General features: G+C 43.9%; 1 protein-coding gene and 1 long non-coding RNA gene across 3 annotated transcripts; both read right to left on the bottom strand.

The window, feature by feature from the left end:
• Positions 1 to 2,961: 2,961 nt before the first annotated feature.
• On the bottom strand, positions 2,962 to 7,065 carry LOC125406457 (glutathione S-transferase Mu 2). Its single transcript, XM_048443480.3, has 8 exons — positions 6,906 to 7,065; positions 6,571 to 6,646; positions 6,085 to 6,149; positions 5,723 to 5,804; positions 5,526 to 5,626; positions 4,597 to 4,692; positions 4,403 to 4,513; positions 2,962 to 3,388 (listed from the first exon to the last, which is right to left on the bottom strand). Exons 1-8 carry the CDS (start codon positions 6,939 to 6,941, stop codon positions 3,302 to 3,304), a joined length of 654 nt encoding a protein of 217 aa, XP_048299437.1. The 5' UTR covers positions 6,942 to 7,065; the 3' UTR covers positions 2,962 to 3,301.
• Positions 7,066 to 12,126: 5,061 nt separating this feature from the next.
• LOC125406466 (uncharacterized) lies at positions 12,127 to 16,606 on the bottom strand. Of its 2 annotated transcripts, XR_015735334.1 has the most exons (3): positions 16,446 to 16,605; positions 15,878 to 16,035; positions 12,127 to 12,307 (listed from the first exon to the last, which is right to left on the bottom strand). It is a non-coding gene; the product is annotated as an uncharacterized LOC125406466 (long non-coding RNA). The 2 variants fall into 2 exon arrangements; XR_015735333.1 differs by lacking the exon at positions 12,127 to 12,307 and having other exon boundaries at positions 15,368 to 16,035; positions 16,446 to 16,606.
• Between the last annotated feature and the right edge of the window lie 1,537 nt (positions 16,607 to 18,143).

Here is an 18,143-nt window from a genome sequence, read left to right as displayed (position 1 = left end):
GCTGACTCTACTAAACCAGGAAACATTCTCACAGGATTCAGAAATGCTTACATAATCTTTATAATCCAGGATTCCGTGACGTCCATTCTAGAATTCTTGTTTTCAATGACTGATCCGGTCCAATTTGGAAATTCAGAGAGTGTGAACCCACTCAACAAGAGAGCCCTTGGCACAGGCCAAGGTCAGAGGTAGAGAGGGTTCAGGACAGACTTAGCGCTCTGGGAACTGAAGGTCCACTCGGGAAGAACAGACACTGTCTTGAGGTGGGTGGGCCCTGATAAGAGTGTTCACTTGATACAGTTGGGGTTTGGAAGGACAGTGGCACCAACATGGGGAATGACCTGGATTGCAAGTACCTACATGAGATCAAAAGGGAAACAGGTCTGGGTTCATAGGGACCCAAGAGTCCTGGCCCTGATCCAACCTGGTTCACCCCAGGTCAGGATCATGGTGATTCAGAAAGGCTGGGTAGCAGGTTCTGGCCACCTGAGTGCAGTTGGCTGTAGTTGATTTTCCAATGCCCAAATGTATCTGTTCTTTCGCCCATATACAAGCTACACAGTGACACACCCTCAGCACTTCACCCCAGCTAAGCTTATACGGGTGGCCGCCATCCTGTGAGGTAGCCAGGCTATAGTCCGAAAGAGTTTAATAACTGAGTAATGTTATGGAGCTGGGCCGTTCGGCCTTCTGGATGTTTCCCACAGAACTGGCATACGGAAAATTAACTGGTTTTTGCAGACTGGGGTCTGTTTCAGCTGAGTCCTTCTCCACTAGCACATAGGAGCGAGGAGCAGGAGCCATGGCAGGGTAAGAACAGCATGTGGTTGCAGCCCGACTCAGGGGGAATCCAAGGACTGCCAGTCTTTCCTGCATGACCCGTAGACACTGAATGCTACAAATATTCCAAAGTGTTAGGACTTCAGATGGACTCTGGTCATGTCAAATCATTGGGGTTTTTTGTTTGTTTGTTTGTTTTGTTTTGTTTTTTTAAAACAGAGTTTCTCTGTGTAACAGCTCCGGAACTCACTTTATAGACCAGGTTGGCCTCAAACTCTCCACCTCCCAAGCACTGGAATTAAAGGCCTGTGCCTCCACTGCCCAAAGTCATTGACTTTTTTTTTTTTTTGCTGAGTTTCAAGGCCATGCCTGACAGTACTTATACCTGAGGCTTTAATTTCCTAATTTTGATCTTAATATTCAAAAAACTGCTTTCATTTGCAATTCTCTTTGTTAGCCATGTCTTCATCATGATTTGGACTTCTCTTGGTCTGCAAGGACTCCATAACTCAGACTTCCATGTGTTACCATGGAGAGAATATGGCCTGCAGGGCCTACATACTGGCCCCCCTTGCGGAGCGTTTGCCCACCTCTGTTCTAGGTCCGTGAACACTTTAGTGCAGTGTAGTAATTTTACTCTCTCTACTTAACATTATCAGAGCCACTCCTGACCTCATTCCGTCCTTTCTGGTTTATCTTCTTTGTCTTTTAGTTATAATTTAACAAATGCTGACTCAAGTAATATTGGCCAGCAGCCTCACGAACATTTCACTTCTATCAACTTTTATCTTACGACCTTTATCTTTTGATTCCTCCTTTCTTCCTGCAATCCTGTGCTTACTGGTCTCTTAACTGCAGCAGGCAGTGTGTATGAAGGCACCACCCCCCCAGGGCTCTCATCCAGAGGTGCTACCTGGTACAGGGAGGTCATGGGTACTGCCTGACAAAGACCAGGACCTATGATGCAGCCACTGGCATAGGAACCTGCTCAGGACGTGCTCCTGCAATGTGCCCAAGTCCTTCATGGGTGACTTGATGCAGATTGCCCACAGCTTTCTGACCGTCTGCTGTGGCACTGGGGCCCAGCACCTTAGTCTGGCCCCTCCCCAGCCGAGCTCTTCCACGGGCCGCTGCAGCCTCTTAATGAGCCTGCTGAGCCGAGAGAGCTCTGACGGGGACTCCAGCACCATTGCAGGGCCATGCTGCTGTGATGCCTCTGGGTAAGGTGTTTCTGTCCAGAGCTCTAAGCCCTTCCGCTGGTTGCATGGCCAGGCCAACTTCTCTGGAGATAATTGATTCAAATTCCAAATTTTCCATTCATCAACCATGTGCCAAGCCTGGCCATGCATATCAAAGATGAACAATCAAAAGTTGGCATTGTGGTACACACCTGTAATCCCAGTATTTAGGAGGTAGAAAATGGAGAATTATGAGGCATCTCAGCCACACAGTGAGTGAGAACCCAGTCAGTGTGGGTGACATGAGATCCTGGACCACAACCCTGGACAGCCAGAGGCTGGAGACATGGGTCAGAGGTTAAGAGTACACTGCTCATTGAGCGGTTCTGCCCCAGCGACCACGTGCACATCTGTAAGTCCAGCTCCAGGAGTCCGAAGGCCTCTTCCGGCATCTGCAGGCACCGGGTACCCATGTGGTGTTCATACACATAAAATACAAATAAATACATCTTGAAAAAAACAATGAAAAAGAGATGGAGAGGGAGAAAAAGAGTAATTCTTCAGTTCCCTTCGGCTTGGGTTGAGGGAAAGACTCCTACAACAGTTGCAGGCAGTAGGGGATGCTTATGGACAGGAATGTTGAGAACACAAACGAGGTTTGTGTGTTCAGCTTAGAAGAACTGATGAGCACATCAGAAGCTAATGAGCCAGGGCTGGCCTGCTCAGCCCCTCCCATCAGCAGAGTCTCTCTGAAGCAGACACAAGCTATGCATGGACGACTGAGGCACTGCACTCCGAGGAGTGAACTGGAAACGAAGGTTTCTTCCACGGGAGTACCAGATTGGGGAACAAGGGGAAATGGAACTTCAAGGACTTTAAATTTCCCAGAGTCCCTATATTTCTTTCTCCAGGCCCTCCTAAAGGCAACAAAGCAGAGACCACCCAAAATGCCAACACAGTTGATTATGAGAGTCACAGCCAGCAAAACAAGACACAGAACAAATGTCATTCAGACTTTACTGGGGATGAGACAGGGCTCAGTTGCTCACTCTGAGGACCAGGGCCAGCACACAGGAAGGTCTGATCTCTCAGGCCTTACTGGGGATTCTAGGGTCTGGTAACATTCCTCCAAGCAGCAAGGAGGAAGGGCTGGATGCAGGGTAGGGCAAAGAAATAGGAGCAGGAGACCGATGAAGAAATGGGAAGTAGAAGGATTCAGAGGCTTGACTGAAGGACAGGCTTGTAAGAAAAAATGGAGGAATCGGGAGAAGGAAGAAGAAAACAACACTTGGCAGGAACACGCAGCCAGAGCCAGCAGGTCCCCAGTTCTGGGCTTTGTTGTCCTATGGGTTCCAAAAGGCCATCTTTGCAAAGATTGGTTTGGAGAGGAAACGGCTGCTTTTCATGTAGTCAGATATCTTCTTCAGGCCCTATAGGGGAGGAGAAGGCAGAAATTCAGAATCTGTGGCCCCACTGGGTGCACAGGTTTTACTCTAAAAACCCAAACATAGCACGAGCTGCCCAGGTGCCTAGCGCTGGTAAGGGAAAGCTTTGACTTCCAGCCATGAAGGAGAAACGGAGCACAGAACACCGCTGTCAGCTGTGCTTCCATCTGCAATTGTGGGGTAGGAATAGAGGGAGCTCCACAAAATCCTGCAGAACAGCGGCTGCTCTGCCTTCAACAGCAGGGAGGCCGACACACACAGAGGCCAAGTGCTTCCCTCCAGCTCACAGGGCTGGAAAGACAGCGGTCTGTAACCCTGTCTGAACAGGAGGACCTCTGCATCTTCCCTGCACCTTCCATTCCAGCTCTCGTGGCTCGCTCCCTAAGCAGGAAATCCCTTGTCACCCTCTGATTACACAAACACTCTTGCTTTATTATACACTGGAAGTGTGATTTGCTTTCTGGTTTTGATTTTCCTGGGGGCTGTAGTTAAGAGATTGTATGAATCTCAGAAGAGACTTTGAACTTTAGACTTTTAAATAAGTTTGAGACTGTGATAGACTATGGGGGCTTTTCAAGTTGGACTGAATGCATTTTTGCATTATGATATGGCTACTAGCCTTTGCAGGCCAGGGATCGGAAAGTAGTGGTTTGGGGGGAAAAAAGGCCCCGAAAGGGAGTGGCACTATTGGGAGATGTGGCGTTTTGAAGTAGGGGTGGTGTTGTGGGAGGCAGTGTGTCAGATCAAGATGTAGAGATCTCAGCGACTTCTCCAACACTATGTCTGTCTGAAGGCCGCCATACTCCCAACCACTACGACCCCCGCCATGATGAGAATGGACTAAACCTCTAAAAGTATAAGTCACCACCAAATGAAATGATTTCCTTATTAGAGTTGCCATGGTCACAGTGCAATAGAAACCCTAACCAAGACAAAAGGCATCCTGGAAAGGGAGCAGGAAAACAGGACATCCAATGGGATGAAGGATCAGAGCATCACCTCAAAGCGGGCCATGAAGTCCTTCAGGTTTGGGAAGGCATCCAGACATTTGGGCTCAAATATACGGTGCTGGTCCAGGATATCATAAACAAGGAAATCCACATAGGTAATCTGCAGGAAGCCAAGGGTGAGTGTGCTGTAATTTGATGCCTGGGAAGAACAGCAACTCCTCCTTCCCCACTTCTTCCCTTTACCTTGTCCCCTGCAAACCAAAGTCGCTTGCCCAGGAACTCAGAGTAGAGCTTCATCTTCTCAGGGAGACCCTTTAAGTACTCTGGCTTCTGTTTCTCCTGAAACAGAAAACAACTGTCACCACCCCAGAGACAAGCTCCCTGGCCGTGACGGGCCTCCCAGGGCTGTGCAGTCCCCGGCAGGCAGAGGAGCCGTGACTTTCATGAGATTCAGTCTGGGTTGATGTCCAGGCATTTACTTACAGCATCCGGATGATTAGAGTCCTGCTGCTAGGTAACAGCCAAACAGGACACAAAACTCTGCCCCCACTCCACCCCCCACCCTCATCTCTACCACCCTTGTCAGAACCACTGTGCATCAGACCCAAGACAGCTGTGGGCACTTGGTTTGGAACTCACAGGAGGCAGAAACAAACAAGTCACACCTGCTCGGGTGTGGGTTGAGGGAATACTTTGGTACCGTTTCCAAAGAGATGAGATGTATTTGAGAGGACAAAAGGAAGCAGGAAAAGGATCAAAGGCCTTTGGCCTACTGAGTTGTCTACTGGGAAGACCTGTTTATCTCTGCGGGTATCAAGAACACAGCTCAGGGAGGCCATTCAGGAAGAGTGGTCCCTACCAGCCCCGTTTCCTAGTCTCATACTGTGAGGGTCTGTGCTGTAGAAGTAGCAACGCTTTAAGGTAACTGCAGGACAAGGCTCCTGACAGAACCAGTAGCTGAAACTGGAGCAGTCTGAGCTCTGTCTGTACTGTCAGGGGCTGGTCTGGATCTTAAGGGGGGTTTTCACTTGGCAGTGGTGGGGTTCCTCTGTCGGCAGTTTCAAACACCAGACAGTGAGTTGCACTGAGAGGCTCTGGGTGCTAACTGGACCAGAGTGGATTCCAGCGCAAAAGTACAGGGTGAGTTCTGACTCAGACACGGTGGAACTCACAAAGTCTGGGCTGTAGCAAACCATAGCCAACTGTATGCGGGTATCCATAGCCTGGTTCTCCAAAATGTCCATCCGAATCCTCTCCTCTTCTGTCTCCCCACCTGCAGCACACGCAGCACAGAGTCACCCTCAGCATCCCGCCCCAGGCAAGCCAAGAGGATGGCTTCTGTCCCCTCCCTTCAACCAGCCCCACTCACACAGGTTGTGCTTGCGGGCAAGGTAGCGCAGGATGGCATTGCTCTGGGTGATCTTATGGGATCCATCAAATAAGTAGGGCAGCTGTAAAGACAAGCAGGGGCAGTCAGATGGGATACGGGGTCTTATCATCACTTCCCTGAGATAGGAGCCTGGCACTCAGGGTGCCTGGCACAGGAAGCCACCAATGAACACAGTGCACACTGAGTGGAAGAGCGGGGACACAGCCCATCACAGACACACTGCGCAGCCACCAGGAATGGGAGCAGGAGAGCTGAAGCTCTGACCCCAAACCCCCTCAGCCAGGCAAGGAAAAGAGGTGAGGATGCCACACCTTCCCCAAACCTCCCTTCCCTGCACCTACATTGGGAAAGTCCAGGCCCAGCTTGAACTTCTCATTCAGCCACTGGCTTCGGTCAAAGTCGGGAGCTGCAGTGACAATATATGAAAAGGAAGCACCCCAGTGACCCAGAGTCCTTCTCTTGGGACCATTCCAAGGAGTCAGACATGAGACCACCCACCCACCCACACCACCGCAAGAAGGAGATCTGCAGTCTGACCCACTTTTGCACACCCCAAGGGTATAGGATGCTTGTAAGGACTGTGGGTTTACAAAAACACTGAGATTTACAAAACGCTTAAACAAGCCCTAGAGGAGAACGTCATCCAATTGCTGTAGAGGGTAACCCAGCCCTCCACTGAAACACCAAATTCAAGGAGGTTTCTAGAAGGGACAGGCCTTAAATCCAACTTGAGAAACCCTGTAGAGCTGAGCCACAGGGAGTCAGAATAGTGTTGCTGGACACCAATGAGCAGGGGAGCCCCGATGTGAGCACCAGCATATAATCACCGTCTCCCATGGTGTATCTCTTCTCCTCATAGCTTGTGTCTGTGTACTCCAAGAGCAGGCGGATGGCGTGAGCCAGCTGGAAAGGTGACATATGACAGGTCACAGACAGGGGAACTCTGACAATCTTCTTTAGCCACCTTGGTGAGCCTCCCCCATACACCTTCAGTCTCCCCACAAGCTCACACACAGGCCTCATAAGCACAAGCTCTCCTGTGTTTCCCCTGATATGCAAAGCTTCCTAGCAAGTTCTGAGCCCCCTCGATCTCCTAGAAGTCAGCCCTAGCTGCTTCCCACCCCAAGTCTGTGTCCCACCCAGAAGTAGCTCTTGCACTCACCCCACGGATGTCCCAGTAACCCAGTGTAGCAGGCATGGTGCTGGGTGGTCTCCAGAGCAGCCTGGGTCTTGGTAGTTTAAGTTTTCTGAACCTTCCTAGGCTAGGCCAGAGGAGGTGGGACTCGGTTCTGCTCTCCTATTGGACTATAGGCTTACAGAGTCTCAAGTTGCAGACATTCCTGGGCAGGGAGTGCTGGGGGAAGGAGTCAGAGATCCAGGGGCAGGGCAAAAGAAACCTAGCCTCCTCTCAGACTGATTCAGGAAACAAGGCTAAGCAAAAGGCAGGCCCAGGCTAGCACCTGGTTCCGCAGCTCCCTGATCTCACCCTGGTGTGCTGTGTCCAAGGAGACACAGATGTGCAGCTGGAGACGGGCAAAGGGCAACACTACTCCTTACCTTCCTGGCATTGCTTAAGCTTCACCATCAGCCCCTCCCTGCTTTGGCTCTGCCTGAATCCTGGTTGTTGAGCCAGAACATAACAAGATGCCTCCAACCCGAGGCATTGTCTGTGCTCCCAGATGGCCTGCAGGACTCTGCAAAGCTGGACAACTCCCAGTCATTTATATATGCGACCTGCAGATGCATGAGAAACACACAGGATCACTGAGCACCCAGAAGATGCAAAGCAAAACCATACCGAGATACACATTCCCCAGTAAAGAATTATTTTTATCAAGCAAAACAAAGGTTTCAGAGGCATATCCCTTGTATCCCTGCTCTCTCCGAGACCTTTATCATGAAGGGGTGTTGGATTTTGTCAAAGGTTTTTCAGCAACTAATGGGATGATAATGTGGGTTTTTTTTTTTTCCAGTTTGCTTATATGGTAGAGTGCATGGACAGATTTTCATATGTTAAACCATCCCTGCAAGCTCTGGGATGAAGCCAACTTGGTTATGTGGATGCTTTTTCTGATGTGTTCTTGGATTTGGTTTCCAGTATTTTATTGAGTATTTTTTGCATCAGTGTCCATGAGGGAGATTGGTCTGCAATTCACTGTCTTAGTAATGTCTTTGTGTGGTTTGGGTATCATGGTAATTGTAGTTTCGTAAAAAAAAAAAAAAAAAAAAAAAAAAAAAAAAAAAAAAAAAAAAGTTTGTCAATGTTCCTCCTCTTTCTATTGTGTGGAACAATTTGAGGAGTATTGGTATCAGTTCTTCTTTGAAAATCATGTAGAATTCTGCGCTAAAACCATTTGTTCCTGGGGTTTTTATGGTTGGTAGACGTTTGATGACTGTTTCCTTAGCTGCTTTCTTTAGTTTATATGTATTGTTCTTTTTAAAAATATTATGCTGATGGGATGTCCTGGGCGGCTCGCGGAGCAGCTGCTAGTGGCTGTGGGTCCCTGCAAGATCTCCAGGGTGGCAGCGCCATGCAGCTGGGGGAGTCAGGGTCCCCGGGCGAGCGGCAGAGTCAGGCAGCTGGATGCAGTGGATGGCAGAGTAAATGAACATAAGGCTATACATAAAACTAAACATTTATTACTTAAAGAAAGGGAGACATAGACAAACATAGAGAGAGAGGGAAAACATGTGTACACACGGCAAGAGATGGACAGGAAAGAGAGAGCCAAGATGGCAACGAGGTCAGAAGTGGCTGGAAGTGGGCGTGGTTAGCTCTTAAAGTGACAGCAAAGAATAACATTATGTCTGTTTAATTTACTCATCTGGCCTTGATTTAATTTTAGTACATGATATTTATACAGAAAAATGTCCATTTCCTTTAAATTTTCCAATTTTGTGGGGTACAGGTTTTCAAAGTATGACCTAATGATTCTCTGGATTTCCTCCATTTATGTTGTTATGTCCCCCTTTGAGTTTCTTATTTTGTTCATTTGGATATTCTCTCTCTGGCTTTTGGTTTAGTTTAGATAAAGCTTTGTCTAGTTTGTTGATTTTCTCAAAGAATCAACTCTTTGTCTAGTTGATTCTTTGTACTATTTCTTTGTTTCTCTTTTGTTGATTTCAGCTCTCAATTTGTTTATTTCCTGCCGGCTAGTCTTCCTGGGTGAGTTTGCTTCTTTTCGTTTTAGAGTTTTCATGTGTTCTGTTAACTCATCAGTGTGGGATTTTTTTTCCAGCTTGTTTATATAGGCATTAAGTGATATGAACTTTCCTCTTAACAGTGCTTTCATTGTGTTCCATAAATTTGGGTATGTCATGTGGTCATTTTCATTGAATTTTAGGAAGTCTTTAATTTGTTTATTTATTTCTTCTTTGACCCATTGGTGATTCAGGGGAGTATTGTTGAATTTCCATGTGTCTGTGGGTTTTCTGAAATTTGTGTTGGTGTTGAATTCTAATTTTAAGCCATTGTGATCCAATAAGATACAGGGGGTTATATCAATTTTTTGTGTCTCTGTGTGTGTCTACTGAGGTTTGCTTTGTTTCTTAGTATATGGTAGAGGTTGCTGGCTTGGTCCTGCTCCAATGGAGGTTGGGCCTGCTCCTGTGGCTGTCCCTGGTTCAGGTCTGCTCACGGAGTTTGCTGGGTTAGGCCTGCTCCCATGGAGGTTTCTGGCTTGGTCCTGGTCCTGCAGAAGTTGCTGGCTCGGACCTGATCCCGTCTGTCATTATTAACTGGCCTTTATTTTCTGTGATCTTCCATTGCACAGTTTCCTTCCCAAAATATGTATCCCCACATACACTTCTACCTCAGTCCAAAATGGAAATAATGACTCTAGAAATCCTCAGAGGAGACTAGAATACTGTGAACTATATTTTTAAAAAAGGAAAGAATAAAACCAGATATTCACATGTAGAAACTAGTGAAATGAGATTTCTGCATCTCATACTGAAAAAAGAAACAAACAAACTGAAAATGAATCAAAGGTCTTAATTAAGAGTTGAAATTTAGCCGGGAAGTGGTGGCACACGCCTTTAATTCCAGCACATGGGAGGCAGAGGCCGGTGGATCTCTGAATTCGAGGCCAGCCTGGTTTACAAGAGCTAGTTCCAGGACAGGGTCCAAAGCTGTCCAAAGCTACAGAAAAATCTTGTCAAAAAAAAAAAAGACTTGATTGAAATTTAGAAATTTCTGGAAGGAAACACATGGAATGAGCTCTAAGACATAGGCATACATAGATTTTTTTCTGTATTAGGGTTCAATAGTTCAGAAAATAAATACAAAATTTGACAAGCAAGAATGCATTAAAGGAAAAAGCTTGTACACAGCAAAGGAAGCGCTCCTGAGGAATGGGAGAAAATCTCTGCCAGCTATTCCTCTGACAGAGAATTACTACACAAATACGGAAAGAACACAAACTCCTAGCCAAATGTAATGACACTTGGCTATAGTCCCAGCACTGGGTCAGGAAAATCATCAGGACTTTGAGGGCAGCCTGGGCTACATGGCGAGATCCTGTCTCAAAGACAGAAGAAGATGAGGAGGAGGAGGAGGAGGAGGCGGTGGGAGCTCAGTGGAAATGGTGTGTGTTCGAAGCTCAGAAGTGCCAGAGAGAAGAGACTGGAGAGAGGGAGCTCCATGGGTCCTGAGCTGCAGTTAGGAGGAGGTTCCGATATGCCGCTGCACCGCAGGTGACTGCACCCTGACGATGTGGTCCATCTTCCCAAATAACAGGAAGAAAGGACATTCAGTGTTTCCACCATGAAAAAGTGACGCATATACAAAAAGAAGTCACACAGTATGCCCCCAAAATGTATGACTTCTATGTTTTTGTGTATGTTAAAAAATAAATTGACAAGTCATTTTTAAGGGGTGGCTGGGAAAGACTCCGTCTTGAGAGGACTTCCTACTCTTACCGGGGGTCAGAGTTCATAGCCCAGCACCCAAATCAGGCAGTCCATCACCTGTAACTCCCACTCCAAAGGACCTAATACCTGCTTCTGGCTTCTGCATACACCCTAACATACATGCACATACCTCCTCTCTCTCTCTCTCTCTCTCTCTCTCTCTCTCTCTCTCTCTCTCTCTCTCTCTCACACACACACACACACACACACACACACACACTTAGAAAATTAAAATGATTCTTTTAAAAATTTTATTTAATTATTTAAAAGTTTTCAAGATCCTTAGAAACTATAAATAAGAAATAAGAATTTCCTACAAAAATTAAAGGAATACAAGATCTGGTACACGTTAAAAGCAGTTTCAAGAGGGAAGTTTATACCTCTAGAGCCTACATTAAAAAATCAGAAAGAGCACAAATAAATTACTTGATGATGAAACTCAAGGATTTGGAAAAACAAAGCAAACCATTTCTAAATCCAGTAGATGAAAATAAATAATAAAATCAGAACAGAAATTAATCAAATAAAAACAAAGAATCAACCAATCTAAGAGCTGGCTCTCTAAAAACATAAACAACACTGATAACTCTTAGCCCAGTACACCCAAACTAAGAGGAATATAAAAAAACAAAATACAAACAAACAAACAAAAAACCAATCAGAGATACACCAGGAGACATTACAGCAGACACCAAAAAATTTCAGAACAGTATAGGAAGATATTGTTACAAATCTATCTTCCATTAAGTTAGAAAGCCTAAAAGAAATGCACAAATTTCTAGATTCCCCCAAAACACAAAGTTAAACCAAGAAGAGATGAACAACTTAAACAGACTTACAACAGTTAAGTGTTGGGGCTCAAAGGAGCAAGTCTCTCTCAGTACCTGTGGCTCCTTCCAGAACTTCTTACCCCATCCCTCCCCCAAACCTCTTCAGCCCAGGGACTGGGCTTCCCTTCCCCCAACTTCTGTTTCTATGTGACTCAGCCATTTTGGCTGAGAATTTTCTTGGTCTACTTCTCTTGGCTTCTGGTTTTTCTCTTGGCATCTTGGTTCATGGCTCCATCTTGCCCTCTCTCCTTCTCTCTCTCTCCTCTTCATCTCTTACCCAACCCACCCACTTCTGATTCCCCCCTCCCTTCACACACACACACACACACACACACACACACACACACACACACACACCCCTCCTATCATGGTCCAGTTCAATCTGAACTTTCCCAGACACCCCTAGCTGTACTCTTCCTTTACATCTACAATGAAACCCTTCCCTTTAACTATACCTAGGAGCAGTCATGACCTCATTTTCATTCAATAAGGAGATAGAAACAGTGACAAACATAAAAAAAAAAAAAGCCCAGGCCTGATGGACTCATATAAAAATTCTTCCAAACCTCCAAAGGAGAATTATAACAATACTCTTTAAATTATACAAATGGCATAGAATCAGAATGAACACTTCTAAACTCCTTCTACAAAGTCCGTAGTACTTTAATATCAAACTGGAGAAAAATACAACAACAACAAAGAAAACTACCGGCCAATATCCCTGATAAACACATGCGAAGTTCTTTGTAAAATGCTTACAAACTGAATATGGGCATATATGAGAAAGATCATCCACCACAATTGAGTTGGCTTGTTCCTGGAGCTGCAGAGATAGTTCAAAATATATAAGTCAATTGATGTAATAAATAATAAAAGCAAATTTAAAGATAAAAAAAATCACATAATCAATCAGCCTACAGTCCACAACCCCGGAAAACTTAGTCAATAAAGAAGACCCTAAGGGAGACATACATAAATTTACATAGGAAGGAGAAAAATACAAGATCTCCTGAGTAAATTGAGAGTGTGGGAGTCATAGGAGAGAGTAGAAGGAGAGAGGGGAGCAGAGAAAAATGTATAGTTCAATAAAAGCAATAAAAAATAAAATAGTTAATTAAAAAAAGCACATGATCATCTCAATACATGCAACATTCCTCCATGATAAAATTCCTAGAGTGAATAGGATGGAGACAACACACCTCAACATAAAAGTACATGACAAAACCACAGCCAGCATCATGCTAAGTGTTAAAAAGCTCAGAGCAATTCCGTTAAAGTCAGGAGTGAATGGGCTATCCACTAGTCCACTCCCTTTCAATGTACTCGGTGGGCTTTGGCTACAGCAGTCAGACAAGAGAAGGAAATTAAAGGGATCCAAGCAGGAAAGAAGTAAAATAATTTATTTTTTCAGATAATATGTTATAGATAAGAGATCCAAAAAAGTTCAAACCAGAAAACTTGTAGAAGTGATCAAGACCTTCAGCAAAGTGGCAAGATTAAAAAAAAAAAAATGAACTTATAAAACGTAGTAGCCTTTCTATGTATCAAAAGCAAGCAAATTGAAAACATCGTGGAAACAATACCATTCACAATAACAGAGTAGTGTGTGTGTGTTGTGTGTGTGTGTGTGTGTGTGTGTGTGTGTGTCTGTGTGTGTCTGTGTGTGTGTGTGTGTCATGTGTGAATAAAATTTAACAAGGACGTGAAAGACCTCTACAATGGAAGCTTTAAATCACTGAAAAATACAGATGGAGGAAGACACTAGAAGATGAAAAGACTTTCCAAGCTCATGGATTGCAAGAATTAATATTGTGAAAAGGGCTGTTTTATCAGAAGCAATTCACAGATGACATTCTTCCCAGAAACAGAATAAGAAATCCTGAAATTCATATGGAAGCACAAAAGCCACCAGGTAGCCAAAGGAATCCTCAGTAAAAAGAACAATGCCGGAAGGGTTCCAACTCCAAACCTCAAGTTCGATTACGGAGCTGTGACAGAACAAACAGGGTGGCACTGTCACAAAAGTCAGCACATAACCGATGAACAGAACAGAAGGCCCAGACGTGAGTGCGTCTGATATTTGTCAAAGCTGCCAAAAATGAATCCTGGAGGAAAGACAGCTCCTACAACAAAGAGTGCTGGGAAAACCAGCTGTCCTCATGTAGAAGAATGGATTAGACCCATATCTAGCACCCTGCACAAAATTCATCTCCAAATGTATCAAAGACCTCGATGAGGGAAAACTAGATCACGGAAACCGCTAGAGGAAAACATAGGCAGCGCCCTACAAAAGACAGGCGCAGAAAAGGACTCCAGTCATTTGGAAATTAAGGCCAACAAGTGAAAAAATGAAACTTCATAAATCTAGAATAAATCTATATATCAAAGACAATATTCAATGGAGTGAAGAGAAAGTCTACAGAGTGGAGGAGAATCCTTGTAATCTAAAATCTGATCGAGGATTAATATTCAGAATACACAAAGAACTCAAAATTCAAAGGAGTGGGAAATGGGGAAAACAGAGAGCTCTCTCTTCCTTAGGAAGGTGGAGGGAAATAAAGACAGAAGAAGGAGGGTAAAGTAAGAGTAAAGATGTTTGGAAAGTCATACTATTAACTATTTACCTAAAAATACCTATAATGCACATAAATTGGTGTATAAACATGAATATACTGTCTAAATGAAATCTGCCATCTGGGCTTGTGATGCTGTCCCAAGAGTCATAGACTATCTAACATAAACCCCAACTCCAGTCAGATGATCAACCAACCTTCTTTTGAGTTGTTGGTCGGGGTTCTACAAGGGATTCTCAAAATGTTACAGGCTATTGCTGTAGGCCTTGGTTGCCCCCTAGAGGTGGAAGGTAAGTCCTTATTGCTGAAGACACCGTGCACTTCAGAGACAGTGCTCAGAGGCACCTAAGCTGGAGCTGACCCAAAAACTTCCTCCCTGAGGATTAGATTTCAAGGTACCAGAAGGTACCAAGCAAGCTTCCAGCAGTCTTAAACACCTTTGATACCTATAAGCCATGACAATAAACAGCATGGCATGATACTCCTAAAGGTGCAGTAGTGGCAGAGGTACCTTGCTGGCAATCAACAGCTTCTTGTTGGACTTAAGGCCTGCCAAATAAGAGGGGAATTACGTCAGGTACTATAAATCTAGCCAACAGCCCAGGGCTGGTGAAGTCATGGATCTTGGTGGGAATCCCACAACTGCCACTTTATTAAAGCAGCATGATCCCAACTACATTTTAAGTACTTGTCCTTATACCCACAGGTAAGTGTAGTCCTCACTTCATCAAGAAGTTCTTAAGAGAAGTAACAGATGGGGACCATTACAGAAACCACAAACAACCAAAAAGCAGACTTGTAGAGCCAAGTACCAACAGATATATCTACAGTGTGACTCCTAGACCTAAGACTCAGAGATCATTGCAGAAGAGGAGGGTGGAAAGATTTTTTTAAGAGCCAGAGAAACAGGAGTTTGCTGTGAGATTGTATCTTCTAAGAATGTCAAGAGCTACACCCCTGAAGTCTCAGCAACATGACTGCCTAAACAGAAGCTGAACAAGGACACTAACAGACTAAAGTGGGCAGTGGAAAAGCTCATGAGGCCTCAACCCTAGACAAAGGTCACTAAGGAACACTGAGAGTGGGAGAAAAAGGCTTCTGCAGGGAAGAGCACACCAATTGGTTATCTAGTACCAAATGGTCAGTCCTAAAAGCATATATGCATACATACATACATACACACACACATACATACATATGCAAAATTATATGAAATGAGTGGGTTATGTTTTTACATTTGAAAATACACACGCACACTCACACATACACACATATCACACCAATGACAGATAAGAAGCCCTTGTGTGTTAGTGGCACATGTCTTTAATCTCAGCACTCAGGAGGCAGAAGCAAGTGGGTCTTAGTGAGTTTGAGGCCAGCCTGGTCTACAGAGTTCCAGGATAGCCAGGGTACACAGAGGAACTCTGTCTCAAAAAATAAGAAAAAGAAATGAAAGAAAGGAAAGGAAAGGAAAGGAAGGAAGGAAGGAAGGAAGGAAGGAAGGAAGGGAAAAAAGAAAGAAAAAGAAAGAAAGAAACCATGAATTTGAAAGACAGCAAGGTAGGATGATGTGGGATTCCCCTCTGTATGTTGTTAATACCATTGGTTATAAAGAAACTGGCTTGGCCTGATAGGGCAGAGCAGAGCCAGGTAGGGAAAACTAAGCTGATTGCTGGGAGAAAGAAGGTATAGTCTAGAGAGACACCATGTAGCCCTGCCAGAGACAGATGCTCAGGATAGAACTTTACCAAGTAAGCCACAGCCACATGGCACAGATTAATGGAGTTTAGGATATAAGAGTTATCCAGAAATACACTTACGCTATTAGTCAAACAGTATTGCAAATAGTATGGTTTCTGTGTGATTATTTCAGGGCTGAGCAGCTGGGAACAAACAAGTGAGCTCCTATAACAGATTTGGCGTGCCAACATCGTTGACTAAAATCCACTTAAAACCTGAGAGAGTTTGGGAAGGAATTCTAGGCGGAAAAAAAAAAAAAAAAGAACAGAGTTAAGCATACTCAAATACTGTGGCTCCTTTAAGAAAGGTTTTCCCAATTCAGTGATACCTATTTTGAAATGAAGGCTTCCTGGTTCATACTACCAGTGTAAACTCTTGCTCTTGCAGGAGGCTGAACCTTTAAATGGGGTCTGAGAGCAGAGTGCTACAACTTGCTTAATGGAGACATAGACCCACTGTGCGCCTTAAAATGGGGCAATGTGCTTGACTCTTAGAGGCAATGAACTTGCCTCAGGCATGTTGGACTGGGCAGAGCAAGCAGGCAGGGCACATTGTCCCTAGTCATGCCCACTTAGCATAAAAAAAAAGCAGTTCTGGTCAGAAAAGGATTACAGATAAGCCATTAAGACAATTACAGATGAAAAATACCTTTAAATGGGTCACAGTGTTGGATAAATGTACGTAGGCCTGGAAGAGAGAAAAAGAGTAAAGAGACAGTAAATGTAATATAAAAGAGTATAGAGAGTCATAAAGGGAAGTAAATGTCTTAAAAAAAAATAAAGCAAAGTCTTTAAAGAGGCAGAGTAAACTTGTAAAAAACGCAATAGAATAAGAAAAATAAGCCACATAAAGATTAAAAATATACAGAGTCTGGATTATATATACTATTGTGCTTTCTTTGAATTTTTTTTTTACTGTGAATGAGCTAAGTACAGAGAGACATTTCATGGTACAGACTGTTAAACTAAACCAGCATATATACTCTAAAGGTATCTTGACTTCAAAATTTGGGTCTAAGAATATGTTTCTTAGGAAAAGAGGTTCTTCTTTTGTTTTCACAGATGAAAACCTGTGGAACCCTTTCAGACTAGTGTGGTTTCATAGACCCCCCCCCGAAAGACCTCTGTGAACACCCCCAAAAAATACTTTGTCCAACAAAAAGCAGGAAGAAGTTTAGAGATACTATGCCCAAGTTCCCCAAATATTGTTTGTAAATGTTTCTTTATTTTTAAAGGGGGATATGCTATAGATATTTGCACTGGTATGGATCTTGCTTTATTGATACAAATTTAATGTCAATTTTATTATACTGTGTATATGAATTTCTGCTCTTGATTAAGGTACTATGCTTGTGCAGCTTATTTAAAAATGTAATGTATAATTAAGAAATACAGGTTAATAGATACTCATCTATGGTAGTCAAGCATGTAGTCAAATTAGTTAGGTTTTCTAGATATATAGAGATACATTTCAGTTAGATAGACATCCTTCAAATCTTTCAGAGACCTTCAGAATATGGCATTTAAAATGTTTAAGAACTTAGGACTTTTCATGACAGTGAGACACATCGTTCCTGGCAGCACCAAGCTACTTCAAGAGGATGATGGGCATCAAAGAGGCTCTTCATGGAGTTTGCTAGCTATTTGGGCAAGAAACTGCTATTGCCTGGACTGCTTGATGTTAGGCTATATGAACTGGACATGCAGGACCCACAGAGAAATGACTGCTGAACTTGCCTAAAGGTGAGACCATTCTTCAGGGTTTTTGCTTCATTAAAGAATAGAAAGAGTCTGCCAGACATTATGCAGGACACAGAATAATGTGACTGACAAACTGCATATAGGCAAAACTGTCTTTGAAATTTCCTGCTTCATGGAAAAGTCTGCTGGACACTATGGGCCTATAGGCTGAAGATGGATGCCCCAGTGTTACAGAAGAATTAACCCATTTCCATTATTTTATATTATACCATAAGGTTTGTGGCCTACGGGCAAGGTTCCAACAGGCAGCTCACATCTTTATTCTCTGGCAGCTACATGGCATCTCCTGGCTCTTCCTTCTTTCTCCAAGCATTCAGTTTAGTTTTCTCCACCTAGCTCTATTCTGCCCTATCACAGGCCAAGTCAGCTTCTTTATTCATTAATCAATAAAAGCAACACATATACAGAAGGACCTCCCACACCACTCATCAGTTTAAAAAAAAAAAATGATGTCATGAAATTTGAAGGCAAATGGATGGAACTAGAAAAAAAAATCATCCCAAATGAGATTGCCCAGACCCAAAAAGATAAATATGATATGTATTCACTTGGGTGTTGTTGTAGAATATTATTTTAAGATGTCTTC

Source organism: Myodes glareolus, chromosome 17 (genome assembly GCF_982192425.1).
Source record: "Myodes glareolus chromosome 17, mMyoGla1.1, whole genome shotgun sequence".
Lineage (NCBI taxonomy): Eukaryota > Metazoa > Chordata > Mammalia > Rodentia > Cricetidae > Myodes > Myodes glareolus.
Note: the sequence above shows the minus strand (reverse complement) of the source record. Positions and strands in the feature narration are given on the sequence as shown.

Bases quoted from the DNA above. Each gene is read 5' to 3' on its own strand.
- LOC125406457 (XM_048443480.3), bottom strand. From the start codon at position 6,941: ATGCCTGCTACACTGGGTTACTGGGACATCCGTGGG. The intron at 5,627-5,722 runs GTGAGTGGGGCT...CGTGTGCTGCAG, and splicing joins TGCCCGCAAGCACAACCTGT to GTGGGGAGACAGAAGAGGAG. The intron at 4,514-4,596 runs GTAAAGGGAAGA...GGCTTCCTGCAG, and splicing joins TTTGGTTTGCAGGGGACAAG to ATTACCTATGTGGATTTCCT.